Source organism: Pan troglodytes, chromosome 11 (genome assembly GCF_028858775.2).
Source record: "Pan troglodytes isolate AG18354 chromosome 11, NHGRI_mPanTro3-v2.0_pri, whole genome shotgun sequence".
In the NCBI taxonomy this organism is placed as follows: Eukaryota; Metazoa; Chordata; class Mammalia; order Primates; family Hominidae; genus Pan; species Pan troglodytes.
In genome coordinates this window covers 11,996,583-12,018,627 of record NC_072409.2, presented here as the reverse complement: position 1 = coordinate 12,018,627, position 22,045 = coordinate 11,996,583, and the positions used below count along the sequence as shown (strand labels likewise).

At 45.8% G+C, this 22,045-nt stretch overlaps 1 protein-coding gene across 4 annotated transcripts in view; it reads left to right on the top strand.

Moving 5' to 3' along the window:
* MVB12B (multivesicular body subunit 12B) overlaps positions 1-22,045 on the top strand; it is a 179,530-nt gene that overhangs the window by 112,850 nt on the left and 44,635 nt on the right. The window contains exon 8 of one of the 4 annotated variants that reach the window (XM_024345886.3): positions 18,147-18,385. The exons of 2 other annotated variants lie outside the window; for them this stretch is intronic. In XM_024345886.3, the coding sequence (XP_024201654.1) occupies positions 18,147-18,310 (164 nt within the window). In that variant the 3' untranslated portion in view covers positions 18,311-18,385. Of the gene's footprint in view, positions 1-15,525; positions 16,748-18,146; positions 18,386-22,045 lie in introns of those variants that run through there. One more of the 4 variants, XM_054658429.2, reaches the window with a different exon arrangement.

Genomic DNA, 22,045 nt, shown 5'->3' with positions numbered 1-22,045 from the left:
CCTCTTCTGTAAACTCAAAATGTATTTTTGTGAAAATGAAAATTATATGAAAAAGAGAATGGATAAATCAGAGATGATTAAAAATATTTGTTCTAATGCAGTAATAATTTGGTAGTAATGCTTTCATCAGTATAGCTTAAGGCTACATTAAGTGGACAGACTTTATATGGATTCTCTAATTTTAATCTTCAAAATGCTATCTAATGTCTCATTAAGACTTGCATATAATGTATCTTAAGTACAGTCATTAAATATAGTTTAGGGAGATTTATGTTCAGATATTGCTTAAAGATGTTTTAATAGGCCCATTTACTCTGATGATATTAATGAGCTCTTAATACAGACTAAGCTTCTAAAACTAGTGGTAAAGACTCCCAGCCTGAACACAACAACTTGGAATTAATGCCTGGTTTGGACAGATGCCTGAGGGTGAGTCCTGCAGACACTCGAGGGTCAGCGCGAGCCCCTTGCTGGATGGAGCCTTGTTTCAGAAAGGGGCCTCCTGTAACGGGCTCTGGCTGCTGACTCCAGAGCACCCATTCTTCGGCCAGCCTGAGTACCGTCTTTTTTCTCCCCCAAACTGTGCACAGGACATGTGCTAACTAGGCCGAAGTACCTCTCCAAGGTTATTTGAGAGGTGCTGATAGCCTTGGCGGTGGCACTGGGGCCTGTGAGGGGTTAAAGGAGGCTGTTGCTGAACTTCCCGTGGAAGCATCTGCCAGGTAAGGTGTGCACAGTCTGGCATCGTTACATGAAACAGCTTCCCTCTGCCACGAGTGAACTGTAAAAGGTCACATGGGTGTGCTTTCATCTTTCAGGCATTCATCCTAGCTGAAATACATGTAATAAAGTAGTCCTGCTAATTCAACATCAGAAAGAAAAAAAAAGCCCAACAGGAACCTCCGTGAGCCCCTCACACGCGTGAAACAGTTGTTCTCCAGGCCCCACTTCTAAACGTGTAGCAAAAAAAATCTGTTTTGGTATTTCCCTCTTTCAGAGAAATATTGAAAAGTACATTTTTTTTTTGTTTCAATTATTTTAAGGGAGGGAAAAAAAGAACCAGTGAGTTCAGAGACTTTTCTAATTACTAAATTGGTTTGTTATAAAAAGATAATAGCAAATTTCTTCTTTTCATAATTGGACATTTCTTCCCTGTAGGCTAATGCAGGCACAGCCCGTGCATGCACAATAAGTTATGCTTTTGAAAAGCCATAACTAGCTAATAACAGCTACAGTGTCATCAGAGAGTAATGGTGTGCTGATTAGCATAATTAATGACAAATGGTGGTGCGGAATTGGTGGATTGGTTTAGCGGATGATGAATGCGGCGAGGCCTGGGCTGGGGCCTGCCAACTAGGCCTCGCTGGCTGTCAGCCCTTCTGTTCTCCCGATGCAGCCCTCATTAGTCACGATGGGAGGTGCCAGTTTGTATTCCGTTTGGAGCACAGAAAACTTAATAATCCAAGCAAATGTGGCTATCCCTTTTTCCTCTGTATTTACTCACAAAACCCTCTCACTCATTCCCATTGTGGCTGAACCATTAAGACACAGCTATTTCCAGATTCCTCTGTGAGGCTTGAAGGCAAAACAAAAGGGAGCGTAATAGAGAGAGGCACGGATCTCAGAGCTTTCATCTGACCATCAATGAATTACTCTCACTAGGAAGACTTCTATTTGGTGAACCCTGTTTATCTGTGTACTTTATAAGGGGAAAAGAGATGAACTCAGTAAGCGATACATTCTGTCCTAAAATAAGACTAGCACATTCATCTTTGACTTGATTAATCAGACCTAATTTGCATTCGCAAATGAGACTGATAAAAATGGATTTACCTTTTAACCTTTAGAGGAGGAAAGGTATTTCTCTGCAAGATTTCTGGGGCTATCGTTTCTTAACCGATAAGAAGCCACTCCTTTATCAATAAAGATGAAAATCCGCAATTTGCATTAGTGAATGGGACTGATTATTATATAGTTAATTAGCATCTGGAAATGAGGATTATCTTAATTACAAAGCACAATTTCCCTAATAGCTACAAAACTGTAAGTTTGATCCGTGTGGAAATTGGTAACATTATTATGTAATTAGTGATAACATTAATAGTGTAGAATATTTAGATGTAATTTGCATATGCAAATGTGATTTACCTGAGCCAAACAAGTGGACCATTAATGATTAGAGCATGATGTAGCTGACTGAAAGTTCTAGATAGCTGAGTGGTACCTATTATGCAGAATAACTAAATTATATAGTGGTAGAGTCAGCAAGGACCTTTTATATTTAGGTGGTCAGGGTGGATTTTGCTTTAAGAATTAGTAGCTGCTGGGTTTCATAATGGAGCTAACTGCTTGGAGAAATAGCTAGCCCATAATCATCTCCTTGACTTTGATTTTTTCATGCTTCCCTATATCCCTTGAATCTGAGATGTACTTTCCCTATGTACTTTAACAATTCTGAATTTTGGATCTGTCTTACAATTGATGTGTACTTTTAAAGCAGTAACACACATAAAGAATAATGGTGCAGTTTACAGTTCTTCAGGGGAGAATCAGACCTTTCTGAATTTTATCCGCAGGGCCCTAGAGGCTCCTCCCATCAGAAATGGTTCTTTGTATCTTCTGGGGTTCTATCTACTTCCTCCCTCAGGCTGACATATGCTTCCCAAAGCCATGTACTCATGGTGGGGTGGATTTTAGAGTAGACATGGATGGCCTTTTGAAAACTGTCATTCATAATAGCTTATCAGTGGATATCATTGTTCAGAATGGGACTAAAGTCAGTGTATTGATCAGTCTTTGCTTGGTTATCATGCCAGTAACAAACACCCCTCCAGATCACAATGGCTTACAGTTTCACTGTTTTGTAAAATGGAACTTGGAAATGTAAATTGGAACTTGAGTGACATATATCACCATGTCACTCAAGTTCCAATTTGGTGACCGTGGATTGGCTGGAACCCTGCTCCTTGTGTCTTTGCACTCTGGGACCCAGGCTGAAAGAGCAGCTCCCATCTGTAACTTGCTATTTTTATAGTAGAGGGAAGAGTGAGACCTGGAAGAAACAACCAGTGGCTCTTAAAGCTTCTGGCCATGGTGGCAAGGCCTACAGCCGGCCAACATGAGTTGGGCAGAAGTGTATCCTCTTCCCCCAACGTGCCTTTCACACAGCAGTGGGCAGATGGTCATACTGTTACAGGGAAGTGGGAACACATACTCGGGAATGGTGACACTACCCACTGGAGGAAGCTATTTTGAGTTTAAAATGTGAGTGTGTGCTGTAAAAATATAGTCAGTAATTATACTGGAAAAAAATAAGTGAATCTGAGACATCAGACACCTTCCTAGAGTCTAGAAAACACTGGTGGCCGATAATGTCTGTAGCTTTTCCCTGTGCAGAGTTTTATCTTCAACCCATCAAGAGTTTGTGTCCTCCTGGGGTGTTTGGGAGAGCTCAGGGATTTTGATGGGTGTTCAGCACAGTGGAAGTAGCACTACTTTCTGGGGTTTAAGCCCCATTTTGGCCATTTCCAAACATGGGACCGTGATTCCTTTCTCTGGAACTCAGTTTGCCTAGCTGCAAAATGAAGCTGTTGGACAGGGTGGACCTCCTGTCCCTCTATCCTTCCACCAGTCATTGAGGGCCAGGCACCCTGCAGGGGCTAGAACAGGTGCCTTGAGAGGTTTTGCCTCAGGGCAGGAGGGACTGAGGTTCCAACTGAGCATGACCCGCCCATCATTTCCGGTAAGAACCTGATAAAAAGTTTGTTCCTAGACCAAACAGTTCATTGATATTTCTTCCTCTTTTAAAAAATAAAAAAACAGACACAAAGCTTTTCTTACCTGAATGATAAAAGTTACATGTTCATTGTAGAAAAGTTACAAAATATATGAAAACATTGGAAAGAAAATAAATATCACTTACAACCCCATTACCCAGAGAAACAGTATTTCTGTGTATGTCCTTTTAACACTTTTTCTATGCCATATATTTACATTTAAAAGTGTATGTCTACCTAATTGTCCATTCTGGGTTCTTTTTAAGTCAGATTTATTGAGATATATTTACGTGTAATAAAATCCAGGCTTTTTATGTGCACGTTTCAGTGACTTTTGACCAATGTCAAACTACATGACAGCCGCCTCCAGAAACAAGATACAGAATATAGCCAGGAGTCCCATAAGTTCACTTGCCTCCATTTCCAGCCCTTCCCTCCCCATCGCCAGTCCCTGGCAGTCACTTGCCTGCCCAGTGCTATCATATACATGGACTCATACAATATGTAGCTTTGTGTGTCTCTCAGCATAATATTTTTGAGAGTCTTCCATGTTGTTGCATGTATCAGGAATTTGTTCCTTTCTAACACTCCAGGTGTCTATTCTGCTTTGAGACCTGTTCATGTACCTCGTTCCTTGTCATTAGGTCAGGTGGTCGTCAGGCTGGGATTAATGGTTGTATCATCCTCCCTCTTATGGATACAATGTACTTTACCTAGCCAGTCCTCAGTGGCTGAGTTTTTACATTATCTTCATTTCTAAAAGTTATACTTCGGTGAATGTTCCTTTAAATAAATATATAAACACATTTTTAATTCTTTTGACATATAATGACAAATTGTCCCCCATAATGGTTGAATTTGTTAACACTTCTGCATGTATGAAAGAGGTTTGTTTGGTTTGGTTTTCCACACAAGACTTGCTAACTGGTAATTTTTTTTTTTAATTTTTATCAATTGGAAGGTGAAAGAGTATTTTATTGTTAATTTACATTTCTTTGATTACTGCTAAGGTTGCCTGTGTTGAGCCACTTGTGTTACTCGAGACCTTTGCCTGTCTGTCCGCAGCATCTCTTCCATTGCAGTCTTAATTTTGTTCGTGGAGTTGCAGGAGCTCCTCTTGCAACAAGGCCTTCTTTTGCTCTCACATTACTACCGCTTGTTTCCAGTTTCTGCTTTGTACTTTCATTTCATGTTTCCTTTATGTTTTGTGTCTTTGCCATCACGTTTTAGAAAAGCCTTCTCGGTTTTCTGGTATATTCTAGTACCTTCATTTTTTTTAACATTTAAATCTAAAGTTCTGCTGTGATTTGTTTTGATGTGTGACAAAATAAGAATCTATGTTTTTCCAAATTATTTATTATTGTCCCAGCATCACTTGTTAAATAATCTTCTTTTAACCAACTCATTTGGAAAACAATCCTATAATAACCTCTTACTGTGATGTATTTTGTGGCCTGTGTTGTGTTCCATTGAGTTGAATGCATATTCCAATGGGAGGGTCACGCTTTTAATAATTATAAATGTATGTATTTTAATTTCTTATCTTACTATTCTTTGTAGTTATTTTTCAGAATGTTCCAGGTAATAATAACTTTTTTACCCAGTAGAAATTTAGAATCACTTTAAGTTCCAAGGAAAATACTTTGAGGATTTTGATTGAAAAAAACATTGAAGTTATAAGTCAATTTGGGGAGAGTGGTCATTTAGAAAAATATCCAATCTTTCCTTCCAGAGATATAACTCTCTATTCAAATGTCTTTGTATATTATTCAGTAACATATTATAGTTTTCTTTGCTTTCTGTTTATATAATTCCTAAGTTTTAAATTTTGTTGCATTACCCATTATGTTGGTTTTGGTTTTTGTTTTGTTTCTTTTTGAGACAGGGTCTCACTCTGTCACCCAGGCTGGAGTACAGTGGTGCGATCTCGGCTGACTGCAACCTCCGCCTCCCGGGTTCAAGCAATTCTCCTGCCTCAGCCTCCCAAGTAGCTGGGACTACAGGCACCCACCGCCACACCTGGCTAATTTTTGTATTTTTAGTAGAGACAGGGTTTCACCATGTTGGCCAGGCTGGTCTTGAACTCCTAGCCTCAAGTGATCCTCCCCCTCGGCCTCCCAACGTGCTGGGATTACAGGCGTGAGCCACCGCACCCAGCCTGCATTGCCCATTATGTTTTCATTGGTGATTAAATATTTAATTTAATATTGTTGGGTCTTTTTTTTTCTTTTTTAGAGATGGGGGTTCTCACTATGTTGGCCAGGGTGGTCTCAAACTCCTGGCCTCAAACAGTCCTCCCACCTCAGCCTCTCAAAGTGCTGGGATTACAGGCTTCTGCCACTCCACCTGGCCCTGTTGTTTTTTTTAATCTTCATTTGGTAACTGGTCACCTCTCTGTATGCTTGTTATTTCCAATAGCCTCCAGTTTATTTACTTGGATTTTCTTGGAAGACAACATCATCTGCAAATACAGATCATTTTGTCTCTTTGATAACATTTATACACCATTGGTTTTTCTTGCTTTGTATTTTTGGCTAAAACATTGAAAGCAGTGGCAGTAGTTTTCATTCTTACCTGGTTCCTGACTTTAATGGGAATGCTTCTAGTGTCCCACAGTTAAGTCTGATATAGATTGGGAATTTGGAAGAGAGAGGGCCGGATTGTGTTAAAGGACCCATTCTCTATTCCTATTTTCCAAAGTTTTTTTTTTTTTTAAATAAATTCAGGCAGTAATTTGAGTTTCATATAAAAAATCTGGAATATTTTAATGTAGTATAATATTTTTTCTCACTTATTGACAGATACAGATTATTTTGTTTTGATGATTTAGCATTTAGAAAGTTATTGTTATATTTCTGAAATCAATCTTTATTATGGTGCATTCTTCTTTAAATATAGTATTAGATTTGAGCCACTGCTATTTAAGTTAGGATTTGGGCATTTATATAAGTAAGATTAGGCTTTTTGCTTATCAAAAGGTAATTTTTGTGTGATCTAAGTTTTTTTCAAATATAAAAATATTTCTAAAATATTAAAATGGCTGTTCATTTTGGGGAAAAAAGAAGACCAAAAAAAAAAAAAAAAATCCTGTCTGAACTACGTGGACCTGGAAGCTAGGGGCATTTTGAGGAGATGGACAACTATTTCAGTTTCTTTCACCATTAGTGATTTTTTTCAGGCTTTCTACTTTTTCTTGAGTCAGTTTTATCATGTGTATTTTTTGAAAGAAAATATAGCAATTTCACCTAAATTTCATCTAAATTTTAAAGTTTATTGGTACAAAATTTTACTTAAGAGTTTGTATTTATCTTAAAATTAATATACCTATAGTCATATATATCCTAATGTTATTTTTCTCTCTCTTTTTCTTGGTTGATTTATGTGCTTTATTTGTCTTTCCAAATAACTGCTTTTTAAATTTATAAAGCCATTAGACTTTTGCTTTATACTATTTAATAAATTTTTATCTGTATTAGTTCTTTTTTTTTAACTTTTTTTTTTTTCCTTTGAGACAATGTCTCACTCTGTTGTCCAGGCTGGAGTGCAATGGTGCCATCTTGGCTCACTGCAACCGCCGCCTCCCAGGTTCAAGTGATTCTCCTGCCTCAGCCTCCTGAGTAGCTAGAACTACAGGTGCGCACCACTACGCCTGGCTAATTTTTGTATTTTTAGTAGAGATGGGGTTTCACCATGTTGGCCAGGCTGGTCTCCAACTCCTGACCTCAGGTGACCCACCTGCCTCGGCCTCCCAAAGGGCTAGGATTACAGGCATGAACCACTGCCCCCAGCCACCTTTTTTTTTTTTTTTTTAACTTTCTTTCTATTTATTTTAGTTTTTTTAATAGCTTCCCTTGAGTGGTTCCCTCATTTGTTTTCTGTCCTTTTTTGATTTTTAATAAAAGTGTTTAGGGTTATATAAATATTCTTGTATATTGCTTTGGTGGCATTCTGTAGCTTTCATATATAATATTTATTTATAAATACATAATTTCAGTTTTGATTATCCCTTTGACTCAAGTGTTAGACATTTCTAAGTAATTTTTGAAACCTTAATTTCTGCTTTTATTATGTAATTATCTGAGAATATGACCTCTATAATTTTTTGTTTTTTCAAGTGTATTTAGTCTTTGCAGTCTAATATATATATCAGTTTTACTAAATGCTCCGTTGATACTTGAAAACACATCTTCTCTCTGTCACAGTGTTTGAGATACACACACTCCCACCACCAACGTTTTTTGATCAAGTAGGATGGATGGGTATGTATACCCCCATATAGATATATACATTCATTCATTCAATTTGACCAAACAATGGTAGCTTTTGTTTTGCACAGTTCTTCTCATGTCAGTATCATTTTGATCATTGGTTTTATTTTGTATGTTCCTATGCAGTGTTATTGAGGCCATGAAGGTTTATGACGGTTAAAGGTCTATTATGTATTTTACTCTTCATCGAAATAGAATTCCCCTTTTGTCGCATCTCGCATTTTTGGCCATAAGTTCCATGGTCCTCCTGTCCCTTGTGGCCCTGGCTCTGAGTGCTGCCCCTCCTCCTCCCTCTGCTCTGGCCAGGTGAGGCTTCTCCTCCAGGGGTTTTCCACCTTTGCTGTGGTTGTCTCTTCCACCAAAGAGAGCCCTCCTGTTCCCCACCACATCCCTGCCAGCCTCCGACCTGTCTGTGTCTCCAGCTCTTCCCAGAAGCCCTCCCTGGCAGCTCCTGTCCTCCTCTGCTGGATCCTGTGAGCACCACAGCCTCCTGTACACCCTGAGCTATGCCTCTCAAGGCCCTCCACCAGCTCATCCCCTGCTGTGGGCACAAGCCCTGCTTTCAGAGTTTCCCTGCCTAGGGAATGAATGCCCCCTTGAGAGACCACGCATATGCTGCAAGTCCAGCCCTGCTCAGAGCCTTTCTTTGCCAAATAATCACCTTGTTATTAAAGAGCTGATTGTTCTACTAGACTCTTCTATTCTTATGGTTCACCATGAAAGACCAGTTAATTCACTTTTTAAAAATTACTTCAAGAGCCTTGTGTTTGGCCGTTTTGTGTTTCTATAAAGAAATACCTGAGACTGGGTAATTCATAAAGAAAAGAGGTTTAATTGGCTCACGGTTCTGCAGACTATATAGGAAGCTCCAGTATCTGCTCCTGGTGAGGGCCTCAGGAAGCTTCCAATCATGGTGGAAGGCAAAGGGGAAGCCGGTGTATCACATGGCAAGAGCGGGAGCAAGAGAAAGAGAAGGGGGAGGTCCCAGGCCCTTTCAAACAACCAGATCTCGGTGAATTAATGGGGCAAGAACTCACTTATTACCAAGGGGATGGTGCTGAACCATTCATGAGGGATCTGCCCCCCGATCCAGTCACCTCCCACCAGGCTCCCCGCCTCCAACATTGGGAATCACATGTCAACGTGAAATTTGGAGGGGACAAACTGCCAAACCATATCAAGCCTCATCCCAGAACTTTGATCATTGGAAGTGCTTATTTGAAATCTTCCCATCTTCCCTGATGATACTCCAGGGGCCCACACCAGAGCGCTAGGCAGCGTGGCATAGAAGGAAGGGCAGGGGTTTTAGAGACTGGCTGCCTCCCTGGCTGGACATGATCCCATAACTTGCCAATGCTCCCGTCAGCTGCCCAGTTCCTTGCACCTGTCTCTCAAGGGGCATTCGTTCACTGGGCAGTTACTGAGGAAACTCCCATGTGCCCAGCCCTGGGGCCTGGACTGGCAGAGAGCCCCGGGCAGTGAGTGGGAGCTCAGAGCACACGGGGCCCCCACACACCAACTGGATGCGACCTGCCACCGGTACAAATACAACCTGCAGAAGTCGGATGTGCTGGTCCCTCTGTTGAGAAGGCTCGGTGGCCGCAAGCACGTATTGCAGTCCACAGAACCATCCTGGCAGATGGCAACGGCTGTAGAGAAGACCCGCAGGCCCTTTCCCTTGCAGGTTTGCTGTCTGACAGACAGGTCTGGCCTCCCTGGCTTCCTGTCATTAATGTGGTTTCAGATGAGAGTGACCCCCCACAGCACCTCCTTGCTAAGGCTCATTTCCAGAGGAAGGCAGAGAGTCATTCTTCATGGTTAAGAATAAGGACAGCCTTTAATTTCAGCAAATTTAGCTGCTTCCTTTCTGCCCAGAGGCATAGGAATATTTCTGAACCTGGACAGGGCTGGCCTGGGCCCAGTATGTTCTGAGTCCCATGGGCAGGTATGCTTAGGCTGGGGTGACTGTTACATCATTACCTGCAGCGAGAGACTGGCTTTTTTCCTCTCCTGACTGGCCTTACCATGGAAAAGCAAGTGACTTTTTGTGTCTGTTTGGTTTCAGGAATAATAATCAATGTTTATTGAGCTAAGTCACCTTCATATATAAACTCATTTAATCCTTGAAACCACTCCACTTCCCATTTTACAAATAAGGAACCGAGATTCAGAGAGGTTAAGTGACTTTCCCAACATCACACAGCAAATCAAGGCAGTGGCCCATGGGTGCCTTCATTGTGCCTCCTACGGAATTCCGTAGTAGGCTTTCTCACTCCTCCACTCTTAGTTTTAAGTTGCTGTCTCATTTCCTAGGCTGAGCACTCCATGAGAGATGCCCTTGGCCTCCTCACGTCTAACATCAGAGTTAACCGTGAGAGCTCTGCAGTCAAGTTCATGTCGCAGTCTGGTCTCGCCTGTGCCCAAAGCCTGGGAGGGCCCATCAGGTGATGAGTCCTGCTGCTCCCTGCACTGTGCAGAGCAGAGCCCCTGGCCCTCCCTGGGAAGGAAGGTCTGGCTCCCAGGTGGGCGGTGGGCAAGCTCCACTTCCTCTCATTAGTCAGCCTAATGGATGGCCGGCTGAGCTTCCAGATCTGTCCGGGGACTAGTGGACTCTTACCGCCTGCTCCCAGAGCAGCCTGGGAAGCTACCCCCATTGGGGTGGCACAGATGGCAAGCCCAAATGACAAAGTAAACTCCAATATGTCTTGGAGACATTGTCAGCCTGCAGCTTATTTGTCATGTCACAGCAGCCTTGTGGACCAGGGATGTACTCCCTCCCCGGCCCTGCTCCATCCCCATGTGAGGATTATTTACAGGAAACTGCATTTGATAGGGCTGGTGGGGAGGGCATAGAGATGGAGGGGTGCCAGAACAGACGTTGGTCATTTTCTCACGTTTGGGAAATTAATAACACTCACTTACCTAGCATTTATAGAGTGCTTCACCCAAACTCTCTTCAAGTCTCATAGCAACCCAAAGAGGTGTCGATATAATTAATTCCAGTTAATAGATGCAGAAACCAAGGCATGGAGAGCTCAGTCAACTTGCCCAATCACACAGCTAATGAGAGCTGGGATTCCGGCTCAGGCTGGTGCAGCGGAGGCTGAAAGGGCACTTGCTGCCTGCTCAGGGCTGGGTTTTGGGAGACAGATCAAGCAGGAGGAATGACACCCTGTATCCCAGGGATGTCCTTCAGCCCTGCAGGTGCAGACCAGCTGTGCCACCCAGCCCAAAAGGGGACACATTAAGGCAGGGAAGCGGCACTGTTTGGCCTTTCTCCCATGGTGACTGGGCCCTGCGGTGAGTGGCTGTGTTTGGGGCTGTGCTGGACAGCAAGGTCACGTACTCCACCCTAGGTGGCATCTCTGCATCACCAGAAGAGCAGGGGTCAGAGGAGGAGGAAGAGGCTTGGCAGGCTGAGTATTCCCAGCCTTGCCTTTCACACCACCACTGCCATAGGGAGTCAGGCCCTTCACCATCTGGGCCTCAGCGTCTTTGACTGTAGAAACAAAAATGGAGGCATGAAAAGCCTCATTCGAGAATTGCAGTGAAGACGAAATGAAATAAAGCTTGCAAAATGGCCCTGCCCACAGTAGGTGCTCACCACTGTAGAGAATGGCTGGGAAGCAGTGCAAAGGGGACTCTCTCAAAGGCCTAGGCCTTTTGCTGCACCTCCAGGTGGAGGAGGGTGTCAGGGACAGGTCAGGGGTACTTAATAGAGGGTCTTGAGCAAATGATCCCAAGAGCTGCAGCCCGTCCAGGCTCTGAGCAGGAACCCTGGAGACCAGAGACAGCAAGGCTCTGTGAGAACTGGATTCAAGCCCAGGGGAATGGTCAAGCCTGCATCTCCCTATCCCCAGCTCCCAAAGCAGTAGGAGTTCAAACCCACCGGGACAGGGGGGCCAAAAAGCTGGACAGAGGGATGAGGCACTGCAGGAACTCCGTGGTGGGACACGACCCTCCCACTACCTTCCAGAGGCAGGAAGAGAGGAGGCACAAGGGTCCTGGGTGGGTGCCCGGGACTCATGTCATCTGGAGGGGGTTTATTTATCTTTCTGATTTAGCTTTAAAGATGCCCCTGAACCCACAGCCTCTGGTCACAGGTAAGCAATGAAAAGCCAGGTGGAATATGAAGAGCAGATTAGGTTAGCCGTGTGACTGATCCCAAGCTGTTTGCCGAGTCTCTGTGTAAATTTCATGCAGGTTGTCTGATTGAGGACACCTGGAATGCCGCGGGCTTGGTGGTTATGAAAGTCCCACTGTTTCATTCCTTAGCCCCGCTCACCAGTTATGTGCAAGTTGAACCGTACCATCAACCCCATTCCCAGCAGCTCCGGTGCATGTCGGAGGCAGGGGATCCTTGTGTCAGGCACCAGCAGATGCACCTACTTTTTCCCTAGGAGATGAAAAAAGGAAGAATGTGAGTCCGTGCCTTCAGCTCATGCGTGTGCTCACGTGCAGGCACGCGCAACCAGGGCTCCCAGGGAGAATGTGCATTTTAAACAATAGACCCAGCCTAATTCCTGGTGTTCACGTGGAGGCCATTCAGCCAGCCCTGAGCCCCAACTACTTGCTGGTCATTCTACTTGAATCTGGGACACAAAAGGTAAAGAAGACATGGCCCTGCCTTGGAGCCTGGGAGGCTTTCCCTCCTCAGCTCGGGCCAGCACTGGGGACTCAGCTCCAGATGTGTGCAGACCCTGCGGGCCCACGGGGTTGCCTGGGAGCTGGGGAAATGTGTTCCCTGTTAGAGCGCCGTCCATTTGGTCATTTGGGGGCAGCCGGTGCAACACATTCGGCAGGGCCTCAGGTCGTTTGGCCAGACTGGAAATTGGTTCTATCCCAAATGTTGCTGGAAATAACAAGGCAGCTGTTCAGCCTCTCTGTTCTCAGTTAGTGAGAAAAGTGTGTGAGCCTGGCAGAGGAAAGAAAGAGTTGTCAGAGCCCATTTCCCCCATGCCTTTGATCTTGCTGACCTGGATGTTTGGGTGTTGGGGGTGGGGGTGATTTGGGAGTTTGGGTGAGTTTTTTGGCTGAAGTAATTGAGATGTCTTAGGAAGCAGGGAAGGAAGGGAAGTTCAAGGGTAATTGCTAACTGATGCCAGAAAGAAAAAAAAAATGAAATGCTTAGGCACTTCATGGCCCTTTATTTTCCAGCCATTTCTGCAAATTGCAGTCTAGTTCTTTCTCAGAAATAAGTGACCTGCTAATACAGGGTGGGGAATAGTGGCTGTAGGACAATGAGGTTTAATTTTTAAAAGCTCTGGACTCAAGTCCCAGCTCTGCCCCCGAGACAAGCCCCTCACCTTCTTTGAGCTTCAAGTCAGTCTTCTATCAAGAGGGGCTGAAAATGCCTGCCTCCCGGGATTGTGGTAAAGACTAATTAAGAGAAGACTTGCTGAAAGTGCTTTGTCAGCTGTGAAATATGTGAGGAAGATAAAAATCCCTATTTCTTCAAGTTCAGCGGGTTTTTAGTGAGCATCTATTTTTGCCAGAAAACCCCATAGAGGTGCCACCTCCCCGTGAGCATCCCCACCCACCCCAGTGCATTGTCAAGGACACATGAACTTGTCAACTGGGTGAGCAAGCAGGGGAGGGGTGAAAGGTCCAGCTGCAAGCAGGGAAGCAGCTGAGCACCCAGAGCAGACCAGGGCCTGGCTGGGCAGAAGGGACTCCCAGAGCTCAGGAGTGTTGCTGTTTGCCCCTTCTCCCTTCTCAAGTATGGAGTTTTGTTTTCATACCTGAGGTTGGAGGTCCTAGTGATTTCTTTCTGCCTGTGTGGACTGTAGAGGAATCCGTTGCCAACAGCAGTGGCCTGTGTATCACCGGCTGCTTCCTGGAAGAGGTGTTCATCACACAGGCTCGGCCTCTGCTTGCCCATGAGGCTCTTGCGGTTTCTTTCTTCTCACTATGCCCCTTCTCACATGTGCATAACTCGTACATGGACACAATCTCACATGCGTTACGTGGCACATGCATACACTCACGTGTACATACATACCGTGTGCATGGTCTTGCATGTGACACACAGCCTCACATGCATATGTGCACACATGACACGTGTGCATGCTCACATGTGTGCACACATGACATATACACAGGTGGCCTCCCCTCGTCTCTGGATCATCAAGGATACCATCCAGATTACCTTCCAGGGCTGGGACAAGGACTCATCAGGCCCCGACAGGGCAAAAGACAATGAGAGAGGCAAGATGGAAGTCTGGTGTCCCATCAGGGAAAGTCTAAGTGAGAAACAGACGCGGTAAAGCAGAGAGCACTGGGAGACAGGAGAGGCATGGACCTCAGAGTCAGTGCCACCACCACCCGCTAGCACCTCCCTTTGGTCCCTTCAGCATTTTAAAACCTGCTTTCTGTACTGAGAAATAGGCTTTCTTCTTTTATTTTCAAACTTCAAAGATCAGTTTTGAAATAAAGTTTTTTCTGATGAAATTCCAAAGGTTTTACACATGTGTGAAAGGAGAAGTTTGGCTGTTAAAATGTGTTCACCCTGCCCCTTGCTGCCCTGACCCACCAGGGTCCCACCATGCCTCCACTTTGTTCTCCTAAATGCTGCACCAGCTCACAACCACCAACAGTGTGTTGTTCCAGCCTCTTTCCTTCATCCCCCTAATTCATTTGTGTTCAGCTAGAGCCTAGTGGGGCAGAATTGATTTTTTTGTTAATGGGAAGAAATGTTTCCTGTGTGGGCACTGTTTACCACTCTGCAGCTAATCCCATTGAGCCTTGGGCTCAGTAAGCGGGACACCCAGGTGGCCTGGGGCTGGGCGAGTAGAAAGGTGGCCCCTGGTCTTAGCCAAAGGAATGCCCTATTCAAGCATCAGGATACATTTGCAGTGGCCAGGGGTATGGACCTTGCATTTTTTAACCCCTGCATGGCTTTAGCCCCATAAAGACCCAACTAAATAAGTGAGATGGAAGTGAATGTTTTCCTCTTCTTTTTCATTTTACTTTTGTTAAGCACTGCATAATGTGCATGCCACGTAATACAGTGAATAGCCTTCTGGCAGGGGCCGATGACCATAATTGAGTTTGTTTTTTTTTTTTTAATCAGCCAGGAAAATGCTTCCTTAATCAATGTTCTTTAAATGCTTTGACACATGGTAACAACACACCACAGAGATGCACGTGCCGCTCTCCACCAGACTCCACTGATAGGAATACTGGGCAGCCCTTTCTTCCCTTCCCTCCTGTGAGCCTGCGGGTGCACAGGGCAGCCACTCCGGGGATGAGCAAGCATGCACCATGATGGCGATTCCAGGAAGGATCTTGAACCACGTCCTGGCAGGGCTACCTGGGCCAAAACCCTATTTCTAGGCCCCTTAAAGGTGAGCGGGCTTCAGCTCTCTCCCCAGTAAGACCCACAACTCCCAGTAAGACCCTGCGAGCTGGCTAGAGGTGAATTTATTTTATTTTATTTTATTTTATTTTATTTTATTTTATTTTATTTTATTTTATTTTAGATGGAGTCTTGTTCTGTCGCCCAGGCTGGAGTGCAGTGGCGTGATCTCAGCTCCCTGCCACCTCCGCCTCCCGGGTTCAAGTGATTCTCCTGCTTCAGCCTCCCGAGTAGATGGGACAACAGGCATGTGCCACCATGCCCAGCTAATTTTTGTATTTTTAGTAGAGACGGGGTTTCACCATGTTGGCCAGGATGGTCTCGATCGCTTTACCTCGTGATCCACCCACCTCGGCCTCCCAAAGTGCTGGGATTACAGGTGTGAGCCACCGTGCCTGGCCCTTATTTTATTTATTTTGAGACAGGGTCTTTCTCTGTTGCCCAGGTTGGAGTGCAGTGGCAAGATCATCACTCACTGCAGCCTCGACTTCCCAGGCTCAGGTGATCCTCCCACCCCAGCCTCCTGAGAAACTGGAACCACAGGCGCGTGCCACCATGCCCAGCTGATTTTTTTGATATTTTGTAGAGATGGAGTCTTGCCATGTTGCCTAGGCTGGTCTTGAACTCCTGGGCTCAAGTGATCCAGCTGCCTCAGCCTCCCAATGTGCTGGAATTGCAGGCGTGCAAACCACTAAGCCTGACTGAAGTGGGTATTTGAGCCTCTAATGCTCCCTGTTACAGTTTTGCTGTCGTGGTGGTTCTAAGACAATAAACTTTGATAGGTCGTTTTCTTTCTTTCTTTCTTTCTTTTTTTTTTTTTGTTGAGACGGAGTCTTGCTCTTTTGCCCAGGCTGGAATGCAATGGTGTGATATCGGCTCACTGCAAACTCCACCTCCCAGATTCAAGCAGTTTTCCTGCCACAGCCTCCCAAGTAGCTGGGATCACAGGTACCCGCCACCATGCCCAGCTAATTTTGTATTTTTAGTAGAGACGGGGTTTCACCATGTTGGACCTGGCTGGTCTCAAACTCCTGACCTTAGGTGATCCGCCCACCTTGGCCTCCCAAAGTGCTGGGATTGCAGGCATGAGCCACCACGCCCCGCCTGATAGGTTATCTTGAACATCTCTTCCCAATACAGTAATTAGATCTTAAATGTTTTTGTTGGATACTTACCCCCAAGATATTCCCAAATCTCCAAATTTAAAAATAGCTCTTCGCACACGATTTCTCCCACAGAATGTAGTAATGTAGACATGAAACATTCAGGTGAACTTGTTAGAACTAATGGTTCTATAAATAAAAACTGACATCATTCATAAAGTTATTTAAATAAATTTTGTCACTAAAATAAATTTATATGTTACATCATTGCTAATAATGATTTTAACTGTGAGTTTTCTTTTTGTAAAAAAGAATTGAGCCAAGCCCCAGGGTTTTTCTAACAAGCTGACGGGATACTTGGCTGAGGTTCTCATCCTGCCCCTCCCTGCTTCCAGCTCAGATACTCGGAATATGGTTGAAGCCTGACTGAATCATAAAGACTGCCTGAGAGTGAGAGAGGAAAGGATCAGTTACTCTTTGGCCACCTTGAACGCACAGCTTCCTTTTCCTCCTGGGGTATGGGGTCTGAGGCATCTCCTTCCTAGAGGCCATGTCCATCTGCATTGCAGGGTGTTCTGTGCAAGAGCCGTGCTCCCCTCGAGTTTCTTCAGCTGATCTAGTAATTACTTCACCAGCAGCAGGCTGCTGACAGTGCCCCTGTTTAACTTCAGTTTATAAAAGAAAAGAAAAAGTAAGCGTCTTACAATTCTGGAACCTCCTTTCCTCTTGGGAGTCTACGTATGGGCCCCGGCTTCGTCCTGAAGCAGTGTCAAGAGTCCTGTGCCGTCTGCTCATGCCCTCACCCCACGAGTTTAACCAGATCTTCAGCTCTCACCAGAGTTTCCTCCACAGTCAGAAGCCCTTGCACTAGGCTCGCAAACCCTCTCTCATTTCCACATCGCATGTGTGGCAGGCTCATTCCTCCCAGAGTAGAGCTGAGCTGCACCCTCGGCCCACCCTCCCCTTTTTAATCGATGTCAGCTCCTTCCCTTACCCACACTGCGGCCAAGTCTCTCCCCTTTCTTAGACCTTTGGGATCCCTTCTTCCCTCCATCACCAACATTAGCAGTTGGCTCTTGGGTGGGATCAGTTTTTTAAAATAAAGAGACGAAGTGTCACTTCAAGGGAGGTACTGCTTTTGCAGGAGAAAAGTGGGGCGCCTCTCAGCCAGGCTGAAATCTGGGAGCTGCATCTGACTGGCTCGCTCACTGGCCCAACTCCCCACTGAGGCATGCCTGCTCCAGGAATGCCAGTGTGTGCCAAGTTCAGTGACACGTTTATGTCATGACCTTCAAGACTTCCACCAATCCTAGCCACCATGAATGTTATTTTTTTTTATTATTTTATTATATTTTAGATTTGGGGGTACCTGTACGTTGTGTACGGGTAGAGATTGGGCTTCTAGTGTACCCATTGGATGTTGGAGTCTCAGGTCCCAGAGAGTCAGATTTCAGGTGTGAGGATGCGGTTGCCAGTACTTCCATTTTCTCTGCATTTTGTCACACCTCAGACAACACAGGTTGAGACTGAATGAAAATAGGGACGCGTCGCCTGTCGTTCTACTGAGGGAGAACGGGTGGTATGTGTTTGGGATTTTACAGGCAGAACATTTAAAGGCCACCTTGTGTTTTCTGAACCTTAGGCACAAATGAAATCACGGCTTGGTGCTTGTCCAATAGCCTCGCTGGAGTCAAGCTGAGAGCCCCTCTCCATCAAAACCAGATAATAAAAGCGAGCAAAAAGCTTGTGCTTTCAAAGTATGTCTGGCAAAAGGCGATTTGGGGACTTTTTCACAATAAAGACTGAGCAGAAAGTGAATAGCCATTCTCACCATCTCCTTGAGCTCCTGGACCCCACCGTCAGTAGCCCTGCACTCTCCCTCACCACGGGGCAACCTTGACTTTTGATTGTCAGGTCCCTGCCAGGTCTCCGCTCAAACGGTTTTTCCACTGACCCAATAAATGATTATGTAACAGTCAGGAGACCCCTATTCAGACGGTTCTGTTACTCGCCCACCAGGTCACACTGAGCAAGCGGGTAAACGTCTCTGTGCCCAGGCTCAGCCTCACCAGGCCCAGGATGGAGACCAGGACAAATGAGATAATGGGTGTGAAACCCATAGGAACCCTGTCAGGCACCACACCACACGTTTGTGTGTGTCTGAGAAACCTGTTATTTCTAGGCTGTTCGGGGGCCTCTGGGCTGCTCCTTTTGGGGGGCTTTCTGACCCCTGGCCGGAGCCAGCATCCTCACTCAACACTGGCTCTTAATTTTGCCTGCCTGCTGGGTTTCTCTTTTCCCTGAGGGTCTGCTCTTTTGGATTCACGTGATATTCTTCTTCCCCTGGGGCTTTACGGAAAGTATTTTTAAGAACAGGCCCCGGGTCTCCTATTGGGCCTTGCGTTTCATGGTGGTTCCCCCTCATTCCAGCCTGCAGTTTGTCCCGCCTGGTTGCGACAGCAGCCCTGGCTTATTGGTATCTTTCTAGGCTGTTAGGTTCCATTGAAATGTGTCCTTCTTATACTTTACTGTGACCAGAGTCCCTTGAAAAAATTCAGGGCAGATTTTCAAATGGCTGGAAGTCATTACTCAGGGAAGCACAGAAAGGTTCAAGGAAGGAAATCAAGAATCCAGCACAAGTTAGAAATACTGTGTTCCTTAGCTTCAAAATAGGAAGAGCTCACTTTGAGTTAGGTAGGGAAAGAAACCGAAAAAACACCCTCTGTCTGGAATCCAGAAAAGGCATTCACAAGGCATCTGAATTTATTCTCTTTCTTTCTATTACTGAAAGTCAATACCTTAGAAACCCTGAGTGCTGAGAAAACTCACTAAGGCTATAGATTCGGATGACCAAGGATCTCTGAGGGTTCCTTTCATCCTGCAAGTTTTAAGGGCTCAGATCACAGCAGGTCTGGACCTAAGAGAACCCCCAGGTTGGGTTACATACTAAGGAAAAAGTAATCAGTTGGCAAGTAGGTTACCTGGCTGTGCTTTGGCACTGGTATTTCTTGATGCCTTGTCGTAAACTCAGAGTGTCACGAGCCTGGCCTGCTGAGTGGTGCCAGTGCAGGCCTCCCCTTGACTGACACATGGCTCCCTTGCCTCTCTGAGCCATAAAACAGGCCAATTGTGTTTTTCTTAGGGGACTGTGACCCATGGGGACAGTCTAGCATGGTGCTCGGCACAAAGTCCAAAGCCGTCTCCAAGACGCAGCTGCATCACTGCCTGCCCCTAGCATGGTTAGTCCTTCCGGGTAATGGAGAGTCCTGTTGCTTCAGAAAGGCTTCACAGAACTGTGCCTGTGAGACCACGAGACCCTCACCCCAGCAGCACGCGGGCACCCAGCCCACAGCAGCATTTCTCATGGTGCCATTGTGTCTGCGGTCCCAGAGCCAAAGCCTCGGGAGGCTTGGGGCTAAGGATGTGTATTTACGCACGCAGCCCAGGTGACTGTGGCATGCCTGCGGGTTTGAGAGTTTTGGAGCAGAAGGATGCCTCTTCTGGATGTGGGGCAGCTTGGAGTGCGCAGTTGTTATAGCGCTCACAGGGGCCGCGCTCACCTGCACCCATCCTTGCCTGCCCCGCTCACCTGGACCTGCCACTCTCCCACAGGGGCTGCTTGTCTCACAGCCAGAATCGCCAGCTTCAGCCCACCCATCTCGAGGGAGAGAAAGGGCTCCGGGGCTCAGTGATGGTTTTCACAGGCGGGTTTCATGAGTGGAGCCGCTCTTGTTGGGAAGCAGCTTCCCCTGCGATTTGGGGCATGTGCTTTGGACTTTGAATTTGAGGCTCCCATTTGAAACCACTTTTCCCCAGCCGTGGCCTCTGCAGTGTTCTGTAACTCAGTCTTAGTGGCTCTAGAGGATGTCTGCCTATCTTCTTGAGGGGGCCCCTAGGGGTCCCCAAATCAGTTGACTTGTGCTCCCTGGCCGCTGGGCCTGCAACACTCCGCCCAGCTGCTCTTGCTGGCTGTAGTTCTGCTCAGACCTCCTCGGCAGGGTGGACAAGGCTCCGTCACCATGCAGGTGACCAGCACTCACTGCACAATGAGGCAACTTTGCTGCCGCCTTGCTGGACACATTCCTGGGAAGGTCACAGGCACTCGGGCCTCAGTGTCTCCATCTGAAAAAGGAAAGCATTCCACAACATAAGTCGCCAAACTAAACTTCTGGCTCAGATCTTCCCACATTCTTTGATTTGTTTATCCTCAGAATTCTAATGTCTCTGCTTCAGCTCACATCCAGCTGTGCTCTTGGTCATGCCAGGAGATGCCCCCAGATGCTCTGCTTCTGCTGCACTTCCCGTCTATTGCAGAAGCATCTGCTCGGACTCCATTTCTTTCTCTATCCCCTGTGTAGAGATGTGGAGCCAGGAGCAGCCAAGCAGCCAACGGCAGGTCAGAGGGGTGGGCATCGCCTCTCCCTGACTGGGGTCTGGAGAAGGGAGGGCCAAAGGGTGGATTTAGGCCTCAGCACGTTGGGGAGATGATGCTGGGGGTGGTGGCGGGCAGTGGAGGTGGGGAGGAGGGCAAGTTCCAGAGTGATGGCCAGCTGGAATGAGAAGACTCCCTGGGTTCAACCCTGGCTCCACCTCTGCTGGCAGGTGCTCCTGGGGAGGTTTCTTAACTGCTCTTTGCCTGAGTGGCCTCTGTAAAATAGGAATAATAATAATAATATACACACATCCCTCATGGGGTTGCCTTGAGGATTAAATCAGTCAATACACAGAAAGCCCCAAGACTACAGCCTGGCGCAGAGCAAGCATTTGAACAACGTTTTGAGTCACCACCACCACCCTCTTTGGGATTTACAGGACTGGTGACTGTTATGAGGTCTGGGGACAGGTCCCTGTTCTTCCCAGGCCTTGGGACCAGACATCCAGGTGGGTGGTAGAGCTATTCACAGGGATCAGGAAAACAGAAACTGGAACCTCATAAGGAAGAGAAGTCCACCCATTCTTCGTTTCCCGTGGAGGCCAGGAGTGATGCCTTGATCCAGTTCCATTGTCCCCACCTGGGCCTGTGCATGGCCGTCAGCACCCCCACAACCCCCGAAGGCTGGCCCTGGTGGCTTCTACAGGGATTGCTGTCTGTTGTCTTTGAATCACGCTGCTGGAGAGGCGCTTTCATAGATTCCCAAGTTTGTAATTAAAACAATCGAGAAACAATTTTCACTATATATATATAAAAAAGAGCTAAACAGAAAGTCTCTTTTAAGCAGATGTTGTGCTGTGAGCCATGTAGAAAAATTATTTTATCATCAACCCAGCTCACCTATCTCAAAGCTTGAAAGAAACTAAGGGAACATCTTTTCTACTAGCCCAGCGTTTTTTAGCTCCTGATATCATTTCACATTTAAAGGTGACAGCAATATCTTTAACGTTTTTCTGTTGGATTAATAACATTTAATGTTCAAAGCAATAAAGCGAAATGTTTTCGTGAGGGTGCTTTATATCACTAGTGGAAAATCCAAGTTTAAAAAAAAAGACCACACACACAAAGTAAAAGACGTGGACAGCCGTAAACCGAGAAAGGGAACCCAG